Source organism: Rhamphochromis longiceps, linkage group LG4, assembly GCF_057381845.1.
Source record: "Rhamphochromis longiceps isolate RC_006_pf linkage group LG4, R_longiceps_female_GT1.1, whole genome shotgun sequence".
NCBI lineage: Eukaryota > Metazoa > Chordata > Actinopteri > Cichliformes > Cichlidae > Rhamphochromis > Rhamphochromis longiceps.
Window position 1 is genome coordinate 1,948,863 of NC_140560.1, and position 15,567 is coordinate 1,964,429.

The window sequence follows — 15,567 nt, forward strand, 5'->3', positions numbered from 1 at the left end:
TCCTCTAATTCAGCGTAACACATGTGCAGCTGCTGCGATTCACGTAAGCATTCGGCTCGTCGCTGTTGCAGATTTTTCTCTCGCTGTTCTGGCTCACAGCGCTGCAAACACAAAAATAAATATCCCCAAAGGTGTGAAAGGGAGCTAATTAGTAAGAGTATTGTTACTCTCCGCAGGAGTAGTCCAGCAGTAGAAATCAGTCCAATAACAAGGTGTGTAACATCTAGCAGGGTGACAGAAAAACCCAGGGTAACTTCTAAGGACCTCAACGTCTCTCTCACATTGTGTTTTTTAAACATGCTTCCATTTGTCACTTCAGTCTTTACTCTGAAATACAGGAAGAGAAATCATGGCTGAAACAATTTCTCATGAAACCAGGGGTGTGGTCCAACAGTCAGTTTGGTGAGGAAGGTTCCTAACTGAGAGAAGTGACCCAGAAGTATCTGTGTAGCAGCCACAATGAATCCAGATCATGAGCTTTATTAACTGATCAAAGTCTCTTCTTTCATCTTCTGTATCATTCAGTTTGCATTGGTAATGCCCATTATTGTAATGCTTTTTTAAGACGAGCAAAACTTTATTTCACTTTGGGTTAGCTGGGATAAGTGATGGATGGAGGGAATTTTACTTCAGCCACAGAAATCCTAAACAGGAAGGAGGAGCAGAGTTACAGTGGATCACTATCCAGCAGGGAAACAAGGTTTATTTCAATTTCTTGGCCATGAGTGAGATTTACTGAGTGGGCAAATTAGGGAGACGACACCATCAGATCCCGAGCCCTCCATGTGTTAATCAAGAGACGGCTGCTGTGCTACATCCATAAATAATGAATAAATTAGGAGCTAAAGCTGAAAGGACAGTTTATTTGTACCATCAGTGAAGATATTTTACATTTGAATTTTTTATTTAACATTTGCAAGATTCAATAACATAAAGAACCCGAACAATAAAACATTTATGTGGATCAAAATACATTAAAACAAAAACTTTATAATAGGAAACAGAGTTTTCAACCAACTGATGAAAAGAAAGCTAACCACTTGACATGAACACTACAGTAGGACAGTTTTGAAAGCTTAAAATGGAACTAGGGGAAGAGTTTGATTCACAGCTGCCTCATCAGATTTTTACAGGAGATTCTATCTGAACTCTGTGGAGCCTGATCTCAAGCTTTTTGAGTCTGACACAGAAACCAGAGGATCTTTCTGTGTCTTCAGATTCACTGTGATCCAGTGATGGGAGTGATTTCAGCCCTGAGTGATCGCGCTGATGTTTGCACAGAGCAGACAATGAGGTGAATGTTTGGGCACATTGGTAACAGTGAAACAGTTTATTAGTAACGTGGGATCGTTTGTGTGCAGAGTATGAACTGAGATTCCTGAAGCTCTTGTCACACTGGTCACAGCTGTAGTTTCCTTCCATGTGTGCACGTTCATGCCTGTTACGATTATGTGAATGTGAGAAGCTTCTCTCACAGTGTCTGCACTTGTGTGGTTTCTCTCCTGTGTGGACTCGTTCGTGTGATTTAAGATGACCTTCAGTAGTGAAGGATGACCCACACTGATCACAGAGGTGCTTTTCAACCCCACTGTGAATCAGTTTATGTCGTTTTAAACCACTTGATGTGGTGAAGCTTCTCCCACATTCTTTGCAGTATTTCAGTTTGTCTCCAGTGTGTCTACGTTGATGTACTTTTAGGGTAATTTGCTGACTGAAAGTTTTTCCACAGAGGTCACAAAGAAAGTCTTTCCCACCACCACAGTGATGACAGGGTTGAGAACTGGATCCATCTGTGTCGCTCTGCTTCTAAACAAAGACACAAAGACAGTGTAAGTCAGTCCTTCAACATTTGTATCCTGAACGTCGCCTGAAATAAAGAGCATCTCTGCAGACGTCCAACTACATTTGACTGTTTCAGTTAACACACTCAGTTTACTGGGCTGCAATAACTACAATACTACCACCATAATACTACAGTAATACTAAAATCATAACTGAAAGGAAAATCTGAATAATCACTCAGAGCTGCTTTTCCATGCAGTAGAATTGCTAACATGCTAACACAGTTTAATGAGCAGAGTTGTTCCAAACAGTCAGGCTAAAATGACAAGATAACAATATAAATACATACCTCACAGTAGCTGCACTTGTAGAGTCTCTTTCTGGTGTGGATCTGTTGGTGTCGTCTCAGGTCATGTGGAGATTTAAAAGTCTTCTCACACAGGTCACATTGATAAGGTCTCTCCTCAGTGTGGGTAAACATGTGTTGTTGTAACTGTGCGTCTGTTGTAAAGTATTTGCCACACTGTTCACAGCAGTACACATCATGTCTGGTGTGAATGCGTAGGTGTGTATTTCGTCTCCCTCTCTGGCTGAAAGTTTTTCCACAGATGTCACAGCTGTATGCCTTAATTCCAGAGTGGGTAACTAGATGACTCTGTAAGCTGCTACTGTGAGTAAAAGCTCTGCCACACTGATCACAGCTGTATGGCTTAATTCCAGAGTGGGTAACTAGATGACTCTGTAAGGTGCTACTGTCAGTAAAAGCTCTGCCACACTGATCACAGCTGTACGCTTTAACTCCACTGTGGATGAGTTGGTGTCTTTTTAGGGAACGCTTCAAGGAAAAAGACTTTCCACACATGTTACAGCTGAACGGTCTCTCTCCAGTGTGGATGAGCTGATGCTGTTTTAGTTTAGCCTTCTCAGTAAAACCCTTCCCACACTCGTCACAGCTGTATGCCTTAATTCCAGAGTGGGTAACTAGATGACTCTGTAAGTGGCTACTGCGAGTAAAAGCTCTGCCACACTGATCACAGCTGTACGCTTTAACTCCACTGTGGATGAGTTGGTGTCTTTTTAGGGAACGCTTCAAGGAAAAAGACTTCCCACACAAGTCACAGCTGTATGCCTTAATTCCAGAGTGGGTAACTAGATGACTCTGTAAGCTGCTACTGCGAGTAAAAGCTCTGCCACACTGATCACAGCTGTATGGCTTAATTCCAGAGTGGGTAACTAGATGCCTCTGTAAGCTGCTACTGTGAGTAAAAGCTCTGCCACACTGATCACAGCTGTACGCTTTAACTCCACTGTGGATGAGTTGGTGTGTTTTTAGGGAACGCATCCAGGAAAAAGACTTTCCACACTGTTCACAGCTGAACGGTCTCTCTCCAGTGTGGATGACCTGATGCTGTTTTAGTGAAGCCTTCAGAGTAAACTCCATCCCACACTCGTCACAGGTGTGTTTTTTCTCTCCCTTTCTTCTGTGAGGTTTGTCGGCCTCCTGAGAGCGCTGACTTCTGGCTCCATGTTGGTCCTGCAGTGACAGAGATACAAACAGAGGCAGTGAGTGAAATGCAGTCGTGGAACAAACTCAGCCTTCAAACTCCATTAACACTAGTTTTAAACCTGAAGGTGGAGCGTGGCACCAAACACCTTAAAGGTCTCTTATCCCCACCTGCTGGTAGTTCTAACACATTACATCCAACCTGCTGTTAAAGATAATTCATGACTGTTCAAACACTAAAATCATGCACACACACACACACACACACACACACACACACACACACACACACACACACACACACACATTATTTTATAATTTAGATTATTTTGTTGTTTCCTATTACATATTTCTATAATTTGTATAGATTTATACAGAATTATTCAGTGATAATAAATCCTATGTTTGTTTATTCTAAAGGAACCCCGTTAGCTTCCACAACAGATGTTGCTCGTCTTCCGTCAAATACTCACATAAAATATTACACAATAAAGTGGATTCAAGATATCCACATAATTTCACTCTTACATCCACAGTGAGGTTTCACAATTGTTCAAATATAAGCAATCAATAATAATAATATCAATAACATTGAGGCACATTACACAAGTTTCAAAAACAAATCATGTCTTACAATATTTACAACAACTAAAAGCTCTGTAAATCGGCTTTTAAGTGTTCATTGAAGTTTTGAATAATTCTCTAATTTTTTAAGGCAACTTATTCCACTTAAAAGTTGCTCTAAATGTAACAGTTTTACAAAACGTTACTTTTAACTCGAGCATTTACTAAATTGCAGCTTGTTGAAAACTGTGTAATATGATGATGTATTTCATCTGGATACTGCAGCTGAGCAGAATAAATGTGGTGTGTTTAACAGAATTGCTTTCTTTAGAACTACAAGTAAGCCATAGAATATTTTAGCCTGTACAGGAAGCCAAGAAAGGTTATTATGCATTTTATCAATATTAGTATAGTATGAACATCTTCACACTAATCTGGACGCCTTATTCTGGACTAACTGAAGTCTGTTAAGATCTGTCTTATTAGCTGCTGACCAAATGATTGAACAATACTCCAGATGAGACATTACTAGTGCATTAATGACATCTTTCATAATGAAGAAGTGATACACAAAGAGCATTTCATAGCCATAGCTATGCCTTGTCGGCAGAGTTATGTGACATTAGTGATGTTTGTACTTTCAGCGTTAACTTGGTTTTAAAGCCTTTAAAATATACGCCGTTCAATAGTCGACCTTAATCTGACAGAGATTGTGATGATTTTGTGGATAATTAAAGTCAGTCATATATCCACAAACACAACAAGCTGAAAGTCAGTGATGCTGCTCGGTTTGCAGTCCTGAACATCACGGCACAAGCAGGATCCACTGCACTGTTAATGTTAGCTATGTTATATTGCTGCCTCTGTTCGGTGGTGTCGAGCCAAACGGACTTTAACGTGTGTTTGAACGAGCTGACGGTTCACTCGTTAAGCTGAAAGAAAGATGCTTTAATCACAGCAATCACACATGTGTCCACTGCACCATCTGGAACTCTTCTTGTTTACACTCGTAATAACACAAACACTAAATCCTGCTTCTCTGTGCTGTTGTGTAGCAGTGTGTACACCTGAGACTGTCACCTGTCTGTCTGTCCTGCACTCTCTCTCTGTTTCTTTCTCTCTGATTGTGGAATAAAAGTATGAACATGTGTTTATAAGTTACACTTGTGTCTGAATCCTGCAGCTTATCACACATTTGATTTCCATGTGTGACGACTGCAAGTGTCCAGAGTGAGGACAGACTGAGGGACCCACTGCTGCACATCATCTGTGAGGCTTTGCAGCCCTGATGATCCACCAGGACAAACTCAGCAGTGTGTGAGGAAGAGGAGGAGGAAGAGCCAGCAGCAGCTGACAGATGGAGAGAATAGACAGACTGTTCCCTGTTTGTGAAGGACTGCTAGGAAAGTTTAACATAACTGTCTGTGCTGAATCAGTCTTATTAGGTAATGTTCAAATAATGTGATCATCCCAGTGTTTCCAGTGTGGGAGAAAGTACTCAGAGTACTCAGGGCCTTCAAGTTACACACTATGAAAGGCAGCAACAAGTTTAATGTTCAGAAACCTAAAGTCTGTATCAGCAGCAGAATGGAGCTAAAATAAATGTTGGTTTCAGTTCTATGAAGCTTTGAGTATTTTGGATCAGTAGCTGCTGTGTTTGTTGCATCATATTGCTGTAACTGTTTATATGCTTTATATATTCTGAGCTAAGTTGATCTATAGTGTTACATCATATTCTATAAGGATGTTATGTGTTTGTAGACTTTCTGCCCAGTTTGACCCATTTAGCAGACGTCAGCCTGTTTAAGGCTCTGATATCTATTCTGTGTGACTTACAGCAGTTATGACATGGTCTGATTTTCTCACCCAATAAAGGAATATTTCATATATCAGTCGACTCTTCATTCTATCAGACACAGTTATCACAGCTCCTACATTTGCTTTTACACATATATGTAAGCAATGAGCCAAATTTAGTACCAACATATTAAATGAACAATATTTGTCTCTTATATATGATACATCTATATACACACTGTCACAGATACTTGTCTGTGAGTGAAGTGATTAATATAATAACTATAATATTGGCCATATTATATTTACATTACCACAGTGAGATGACTTTAGTCTCATGAACAACATTAGCTAATTGTTATTTACAGCTAATCTTAAACGACTGTTCAGCACAGGAATGAAGCCCAACAATCATGTTTCACAGTCCTGTGGTCTCAGCCTCAGATACTCATCAAATCACACAGAGCTCATGTAGAAACAAATGAACTAAATATGTTCTCCTTCATTTCTGTCAAACAAAGCTGTATGAAACGTTTCCAGCTGTTAGTATCATGGTTGCTAGGCAACCTGGGCAGCGCGACGGAGGCTAGACGTCCCATTTCACGAGCCTACGAGCCTCGCACTTCGGCCTTAGCGGCCTTTGAGTACGCGGCCCTTGAGGACTTTAAAGCTGCAGAACCTGAATCGGGATACAGCCATGATGATCTCCAGCCTCGTGCTCGCCAACATTCTCACCTGAGTTAAGAAGACGATCACTGAAATGGTCTCAGCAGGTCCTTTGATGACAGCAATGAAATGCAGTGGTAAGGCTTTTTGGGGATTAAGTTCGTTTTCATGGCAAAGAAGGACGATGCAGTTCATCTGATCACTCCTCATAACATTCTGGAGTGCAGGCAAAATGCTATTATAAAAACTTAAGCAGCAACTTCTCCAGGTTCCAATATTTATGCAATTCTCAAACCTTTTGGCCACGACTGTATAACCTCTTCTGAAGTTTAGTGGATATTATACATGGTTATGCTCAGGATGTGTCGGCCAGTTTCCACTGGAAACGCCTTTTGGTTAAACTGTCAGCGAGGAATTTGCACTTGCACTGTTACATTTTTATATAACTTTAATGCACATAAACAACAGCTGCTTGTTTCAGTGAAAATACATTGATGGGTTTTTAATAAAGTTGTGCAGCTGTAAAGTATTTTGTCTGGTGTCAATTCTATCGTCAGCTACATCGTTATGGCAAATGTTCAAATGTATATGGTGATAAATATCTTTGGTCATATGGTCCTGCTCTGTCTGTCACCTTCTGTGTTGAGCTCATTGTTTCCTCTGTAGTGGCTGAGCTGAGTCCAAGTAGCTGAAAATGTTCCTCTGCTGCTCCGTCAGACTCTCCTCCTCCTGCTGATCAGCTGGGACACAAAACAGATCTTTGTTAGGCTCCACACTGCACTGAAGAGTCAAAGTGTCTCATATGTTCATCTGACAAGTAAAAGAACACATTTTTGTTTCCCGAGGTGGGCAACTTGTTGGAAACAAACACAAAAGCTTTGAGCACTGATACCTGCCATTGCTGGCTTTGAAAGATGCAACGCCAGCAATGTGGATTGTCAAGACTCAAACCAATCATCAAGCAAAGACAACAGGGATCATTTGTTTCTGTTTATTTAGCATTCACAGCATTTGTAGTTGCCTTCTGTGCAGGGGAAGTCCACGCACACTGTGTGGTACCGCCATCCGCAGAAGGTGCATTCAACCTCTGTAAGAGAAACGAGGTTGTCTGAGACTGAAATGATATTCACTAAAGAAGTGGGGATTTGTAAAACTTCAAGTGTGTGATAAGGTGAAAACAAATACACAACTGCATGTCATGTAGTTGAAGGTTTTTTTTCTTTTGGAAGACCGGAAAACACTGAAAGTTACAAATTAGTCCTTTATTTATCCAGGTAAAAAAAAATCTCATTAAGATTAAAAATCTCATTTCCAAGAGAGACCTGGCGTCATGGCAACACAAGTCACATACCACACAGGTATATAACATTTAAAACAAACACAATATCCCAACATGTGTAACAAATGTATTGTGCTTGAAACAAATTCAGAATAGGTGATAAAGCAGCTGCACATGTGTGTCACGAGTAAATCTGGCTGTATAACAAACAGAAACAAGTGATCCTGCTGTCTTTGCTCAATGGTTGGTTTGAGTCTTGACAATCCACATTGCTGCCATCTTTCAATATGTTTGAATGCACCAGTGTAAGTGCAGCCACTCAGACTCAATGTGTTCATAGAAACAGGTGCAGATGTGTCACGAGTTCATCCAGCAGTAGCTATGGCACTTGGCCACAGGGGGCAGCAGTGGACTGACCTGCATTTGAGACTGCTCCAGCTACTCTGTGACAGTCAGTAGATCTGCTACAAATTGCAGATCATATGCAAGTTTTGAAATGACATTATAAATATTCCTAACTTAGCCACGGCAACCATGTTGATGTATTACCTATATTGGCTGAAAATGTTCATTTGCAGAGAAAAGACACAGGCAGACTGTGCTTACAGGATGTTACATGTTATTATGTGATGTTACTGAAATCATCATGAATAACAGGAGTGGTGATTCCTGTAACTTTGTGTATATAATTTGGCATTTCTTACTGATGCAGGCCAAAAATAAATACATAAACTGAGCACCTGATGGCTTTGAACTTTTGTTGTCCATCTTCCATTGGTTTGAATTTTGCGCTCCAGTACAAACACAAATCCCCCAACCCGAGGATCAGCACAATTAACCTAACAGACCTACACCTTAGTTCACAGATTCACTTTGTCTAAGGTTGATTTCTGGGATTTCACACAACCCAGGATTCAGATCGTGAATCCATGATGGGCTTGGATTTACATCATTATAAATGAAATGTGCTCTACTTGGAAGCAGCCGGCCCCGCCCCTTTTGACGGGTTGTGTGAGACTTTAAATCATCAAACTGTAAATTATAATTTAAATTGTTATTGATCCTTTACCCCGAGTCCTAAAGTTATATTTATTTTCTTACTCTTCTTATATTTATTGTTTGTTTACTTGCACCGCTGTAACTGCAGCCTCGTCGTCTCGTCTCTCTATATGCTGGACTGTCTGTAGCGGAGATGACAATAAAGTTTACTTTGACTTCAGCAGCGCGCAGGCGCACCGAGGGCTCTCGCGCTCACTTTATAGAATGTAGAAAAAACATGGGTGCAGATTATAAGTCTGTATCATAATATCTGTTTGTTGTTTTTATTTTGTTTTGCGAGTTGGTTATTAGATGCCGCTCCAGCCAGCCAGAGACTCCCCGCCGCCCCGCCCTCTCCTCCCTGTGCCGCCAGCAGCAGGCGCACCTCGCAAACGGAGGGCGCCCTTACTCCCAGCAAATGGCTGATAGAAAACCGATCGGTGCCTACGAATTTCCCAATATGCGCTGGCATGACGTCGGGGAAGCATGGGTACGACCGATTATTTTATTTTTTTCTTGCCCGTGATGCCCCCCCCCACCACGATGCATTCTATTGGTTTGCACACTTACACACACCCAGCTGTGGTTTCCTGTTTTGCTGGACTCTGGAGAGCCCCGCCTTTAACGCTCTTCTCTCACAGAGAGCAACAGAAAACTTGGAAAAACTCCAGATTGACTGAACTCAGTTCAAAGTTACCTTGACACCTTTAGATGTGAGACGTAGTGATGGTCCGCTTGAAGCTGACGCTCCGGTGCGTGTGTCAGAAAGATCAACGCGCTGCTTCAGAAGCACCGTGTCGAGGCTTGATTCGTTTGGCCAGAGTCACGTGATCAGTGACGTCTGAAGCTTCGTTTAGAACGTACCTTTTTTTAAATCGAACTTTATTGAAACACAATGAGTATACAACATACAAACAGATGAAGTTTACAAAAGAACAGAACATGAACATACAGAACCAGGAGTAAAAAAATGATGATATGAGGAGGCGAAAAAAATCTACATATAAATATTGTTCTGAGAGGCTTTTTGTTGGTTGAGTCTGAAATTGATTGTATGTACAATTCATATCCTTATAAAACGGCAGAAATATGGTGTTTTATTAATAAACTTACATTTATGGATATAAAATAGCTAAAAGTATTAACAAATTTTTTATAAAAAACATTTATCATTCTTCCTGGGGAACTTAAAGAAACAGAATAAAACATTTTCCATCGTAAAGAAAACTCCCTTAAAATATGGACAATAACAAAACTGCTAAATTCTTCCAGAATCTCTGTGTAGAGGAACCAAAAGAGATGTGCCACAGTTTCTGGATGATCCCCACAGAAAGTTCAATTAGTATTTATGTCTCTTTTAAATGTTACCATATAGTGACTGGCTGGGTCACATTTATGAAGAATTTTATATGAGATTTCCTTCACCTTGTTCACAATTAGATATTTATGGGATCATCCAGACTGTCTTCCAGGTGATATCTGGAACATGTCGGTTCCAGTAAGATATTCTATATATGGGAGAGAGACGATATCTTCTTGGAATAAACTACGTATTCTCTTATTGCTGTTACCAAGTTCCTGTGAAAAGCAGATTTTTCCCACTGCTGACTCAGCTGGATCAGGGAGAGTGACTGAGGCAGATATTGAGCTGTCAGTGTTTTTATATAACATTAAAGTCCCTGAGGGTATGGCACCAAGCACCATTGAGAATTCCCTACCACCACTTCCCCTGCCGGTGGCGGACTCCCTCAGACATCGGTGCGTTGGTGGTTCTTTGTGTCTGGGGGTGGGCGTCCGGGTACACACCGGCTCACTCCCTGGTGACCGCTTATCGGGGCCTGGAGCCTGGGGCTCGCTCGGGCCACTTCGGAGGTGGGGTGCCCCCGGCCTCTCGGCCTGGGGCTCGATCACTCAGGCACAGCTGGCTGCCGGCGGAGCTCACGGGCGCGTCACTGCAACTCCCCCTGGCTTCTGCTCCGCGGCTGCTGGGTGAGCCCTCATCTGGGACTCTCCTCAGCTCTTACTGGGACAGTGGCGCGGCTGCCCCTCTGTTGGTCTTCCTTGGTCTCTTGTGTTCTGGGGGCCTCTGGATGTCTGGAGTTTTGATCTCCTCCATACCTGCTTCATGCCCTGGAGGACGGGGCTGTGGCCCCCCCACACCCTCTAGCAGATCGTTACATGGAGAAACCTTTGGAATACAAGCATGCTGATCCACACAGGTATGCACACAGGTGTACACACGGGTGATCACAGACGCGGACTACAGCTTTCTTGGCTGCTGCCTCAAAGCACATTGTGCGCTGTCTATCTTGCGTGCTGCACAATATCGTTTATTATTTAGTATCTACTGATATCTACTGCTAGCTAGTTTATTGTGATGGTGCTGTTTTTTTATTATGTTGCTCTTTGTTGTTTGCTTTCTCTTCTGTTTTTTTCTCCATACAGGTGACCCAGGTGTTTTTTTTTTCTTTCTTCCCCCCTTCTCACCGTCTCTTCTCCCCTCTGGTTTTCTTTCTCTCCCTCTCTTTCTTTCATTCTTTCTCCCTGTCCTATCCCCCAGTCATGTCTGTCCCGTTTGTAGCAACTGAAAATAAAATAAATTCATAATTATAATAAAGGTCAATCAAATGGACCAATATGGCAAGGCCATGATGATCCACTTGGTAAAATAAATCCGCTTGGCATCTTTCTTGGCCTTAAGACAACAATTCTGATGCTAAAGATCCAAACGGGACACAAAAAAAAAAAATCAAGCACATTGTCCTAACCTTAACACCATAATGTTTAACAGTTAATACCCTCAAGTTGAAGGATAACCACCCAACACTAGAAGTACCCACTGATGTTTTCTAGAGACCTTTGAAAGATACACTCTCAGAAAAGATGTCTTACCCACTTTTTGTGTTCATGTATTTTAAAACGCACACACACAAATAATTGAGCACATTATTCTCCAATCACGTTGCAATTTGTGTGCACCATTATTCTATTTTTAACTGTCATAAAATGATCATTGGTTTCTTTTGGTGTGAGAGCTGAGGCGAGGAATGAAACGAAAGAAAAAGACAGGAAAGTCAGTCATTCGGTTAAAGACATTCAGCAAAATAATATTCAGGTCACAATTTCTAAAAATGTATTCAGTAGAAAACAGTAACTAGCGCATCCTAATGTGAGACTTTCCCATCCCCTTATTGAAAGATAAAAATGATTTACTGATGTTTTCCTGCTTTATATAGATGTGTGTTAATCTTAGCAGAGTTGTGTTTTTTCTACTGATGATTTTTTTACAGTTAGAACTGCAGTAAATTATTTTAATTTACTCAGTTTTCATGCAACCTTTGGAAGCTTTCCATGCCACATCACCTTGTTTGAGTCTTTCTGTTGGAGCTATTTTATTTTTTTCAAGAGGTGCAGTAGTGAAGGGAGAGGAGTCGGATGCTGGGGGTCTGGGAGGATTTGTGGCTCCCAGAGTGGAGGAAGAGAGGAGGTAGGTCTGTGGGCAGGCTGGGTTCTGGAGCAGGGTAAAGAGCATGGTGGTTTGGGTCCAGAGCATATTGAGTCTCACAGAGGTGGGGAGCAATGTGGAAGGTGCAGGAAGCAGGGCCAGTTGAGAGTGGGAAAGTGAAAAAAAGAGAAACAGGAGAGTTCTTCTGGTGGTTGAGCAGGTGGATCATAAATTCATGAAGGTAGGTATAACAGTTTGCCAGAAAATCACGGCCACAACCGGTCCTTAAATATGGAGGTCTCTAATGAATTATTACTTCCAGATGCAGGGAACAGAAAGCCCAGGAAGGTAGCTCCACCGGAAGGAACCACCCAAAGCTTCCTGGAGAGAAAATGGTACAAACCCCCCAGCCTGCCCTCAATGCTGACATAATAGGTTATATTGTGGTTCTAAACTGATGTGGTGTGAATGTGAGCATGAATGGTTAAACCTGCAACTGCTAAGATTGTATGGTGCTTCTCACCATGTGATAGCTGGGATAGACTCCAGCAACCATATGTGGGTTAAGTCCCAGTTGGACATGTCTACTATGGCTGATAAAAAAAGAGAAATTACGATGACTGTTTAAAACGTATACATTGAGAAATAAAAGCATTTCTGATCGTTAAAAAAAAAAAAAAAAAAAAGAGAATTCCCCAACACTGTTTGACAAGTTTGACGAGCATCTTGACTTTTGGTCTTTGGATATTAACAGTCCTGGGTATGTGACTTCTTGTTTAACAGAAATGTTACAGAGAGCATTTGCAGTGCAGCCTTTAATTGCTAGTAATTCACATGTTTTTAAGATTTAGACATAAACCAGATGCCTCAGAGAAATCACTAATAACACTAAGGGCTGGACGGATTGTTCTTAGAAAGGTGTCTGTTTCTCATAAAGCCTGATTGTGTCTCATCGATAATTGTGTCCAAGAACTCTTTCATTCTGTTAGCAAGTACTAAAGCCATAATCTCATAGTCATCATTGAGCAGACAGATGGGTCTCCAATTATCAATAAGAAGTAAGTCTTTGTTTGGCTTTGGAATAAGTGTTATGAGACCCTGAGTAAGAGTAGGAGGGAGGATGTTATTCTCTACACTTCCTATGAAAAGCTGCAGTAAGAACGGAGCCAGGAGATTAGAAAATGATTCATAAAACTCTGCAGTCAAACCATCTGTGCCGGGAGATTTGTTGGCCTTAAGTGCAGAAATAGGATTACAAACGTCCTCCACAGTCAGAGGGCTGTCACAGTGACTTCTATCTTCCACAACAATAGTTTTTAGGTTTTTAATATTATTGAGAAACAGCGTTGAGACATATATATTCTACTTTTCTAAATGATTGACTATTTCAATGGAGAACCTAAATGACACGGACCCGTGTTTGTTATTACATATCTCTATTTTGAATGTGACAAGTCTATCATTGCCTGTTATTCATAGGTATTAACAGAGTTTTTGGCCTTTTTTCCCTCTATAAAAGCTAATTGACTCTTTACAGTGGCCTGCTATGGTTAATAATAACATGTTCAGTCATGAGTGAAATCAAAGCTTTTCTTCACTTTAGCATTTAACATTCCCAACAATATAATGTGATACCTTAATTAAAACACAGCTAATAAAACACAATTTTCTTAATGCAAACATCAGTGACTCAACATTAGCAACCAAAGGGTTCAGTCTGCAGCTCACACTCATGTGAAGCTACAGCCTCCCCCTTTAGTCTCTGTCATCCTTCTGCTCCTGCAAACACAAAACAAAGCAAGACAAAACCTCCACCCTTCTTCTACAGGCTGGGTGAATTGTTGTGGACATTCACTAATCCTAAAGTCGGCACCGTTTTTGTCTCAGTATCAAGTCTAGATCCTGGTTACCATAAAAATTGAAGGGGTCTACAACAACTACCATCCTCCTATCTTTATCCTGGTTGCAGCAGGGCCGGGAAATAACCCTGAAGTGATAGGTTACCAGGCAGGGTACACCCCGGACAGCTCACCAGTCTATCAGATAGAAACACACAGCCGTTTACATTCATGGATAATTTAGAATCATCAGTTAACCTAGCTCTAATAACTGCCTGACTTTTCCTCTCACACTGGAAACCAGAATACCCAGAGAGAAACCACTGCAAACTAGCCAGACTGTGGCCTTGAGCCCAGGAGCTTCTTACTGTGGAGCAACAGCACTAACCAGCATGCCAACAATGGAGGAAATACAGGAAAGCTATGATTTCCTGTATTTGATGCAATGAAGTTGAATTTTGTACAGATCTTTAAAGCCTGAGGCAATCGTGTTAAACACACGCGAGATGCTCACGTAAATCCAAGAGCTGCCCTTTTTTGTTCCTTTTTTTTCTCAGTGTGTTCCTCCTTCAGTTTGTCAATATAAAATTGTACTTAGCAGTCAGTATAAGCTTTGAGTGATATAAGTTTGCATGTGACAGAATACTGCATGATGACCTTTTGATGACTTAGATTTGATAAATTCTTCCTCACAGCGATAAAAGCTGAACCAGCTGTGATTATTTCACTCCTGCCAGGAAGAGGAGAGCTGGACACTTTATCTGCACTAACAAGAAGAGAACCACACACACACTCCCTACACACTAACATCCCTCTGCCTATGAATAGATGTATTCACTGTTGTATTACGTTTGTATATAAATAAAGACAAGTGCAAGAACAGAGCGCACATCACAGGCCCCACTCTGGTGGGAGCATCTGTGATCATGCCCTTGCAAGTAAAAGCTGCAGCGTCTGTGTGTTTCTACCTTTAGATTCTCAGCTGAAGAAGTGTCTTTAGAATAAATCTCTTGAGGAGTAAACATGACTTGGGATCTGATGATTTTTTTAGATATCTACAGATCAGAAATTATTTTAATCACAACTTAATTTGTAGAAACATTCTTATTACTAACCAAATCTGAAGTGCAAAGTAAAATTATTTCTAAATTATATAACAGCATCCGGCGGTGTAAAAACGACAGCACTCTGTATATTAAAGCGAAGTGGGAAAAGGAGGGTAATTTGACAATTACAGAGAAGTGTTGGGCTCACGCATGCAAGATACAGTGGGCTACCACTGGGTCTAATGTTTGGCATGAATTTAGCTGGAAAAGCATCATGAGATTTTTCATTACCCCTGCTCAACAAAGATATCGAGGACTTGGTGATAAATGTTGGAGATGTGGGGGAGACGGAGCTAACCATTTCCACATCTTTTGGGACTGTAAAGATATTCGCCAGTATTGCTCTCTAATCCATGATCATTTACAAAATGTTTTTTCATTTGTTTTTCCTTCAACTTTTGAGACCATGTTTTTGTGCAATGCACCAGTGGATAAACTGGATTCCAACGACAGAAGACTCCTGTACATCCTTCTGGCCGTAAGTAAAAAGCCTCTTACGAGAAGATGGCTTAAGCCTGAACCACCAACGATAGAAGACTGGATCCATT

General features: G+C 41.1%; 1 protein-coding gene and 1 long non-coding RNA gene across 3 annotated transcripts in view; one reads left to right on the forward strand and one right to left on the reverse strand.

The window, feature by feature from the left end:
• The window catches only part of LOC146670765 (uncharacterized), a 428,660-nt gene that overhangs the window by 243,374 nt on the left and 169,719 nt on the right, over nt 1-15,567 (forward strand). The gene's annotated exons all lie outside the window — the stretch shown is intronic.
• Nucleotides 353-9,499, reverse strand: LOC146670775 (uncharacterized). Of its 2 annotated transcripts, none has more exons than XM_085402848.1 (4): nt 9,328-9,499; nt 6,948-7,053; nt 2,132-3,316; nt 353-1,803 (listed from the first exon to the last, which is right to left on the reverse strand). In XM_085402848.1, exons 2-4 carry the CDS (start codon nt 6,963-6,965, stop codon nt 1,120-1,122), a joined length of 1,887 nt encoding a protein of 628 aa, XP_085258974.1. In that variant the 5' UTR covers nt 6,966-7,053; nt 9,328-9,499; the 3' UTR covers nt 353-1,119. The 2 variants fall into 2 exon arrangements, with proteins under 2 accessions (XP_085258974.1, XP_085258973.1); XM_085402847.1 differs by having other exon boundaries at nt 354-1,806; nt 9,328-9,496.

What these genes read in the sequence shown, in the direction of transcription:
- LOC146670775 (XM_085402847.1), bottom strand. An exon ending in ACAAGTGCAGCTACTGTGAG is followed by an intron (nt 1,807 to 2,131) that starts GTATGTATTTAT and finishes GTCTTTGTTTAG; the next exon opens with AAGCAGAGCGACACAGATGG.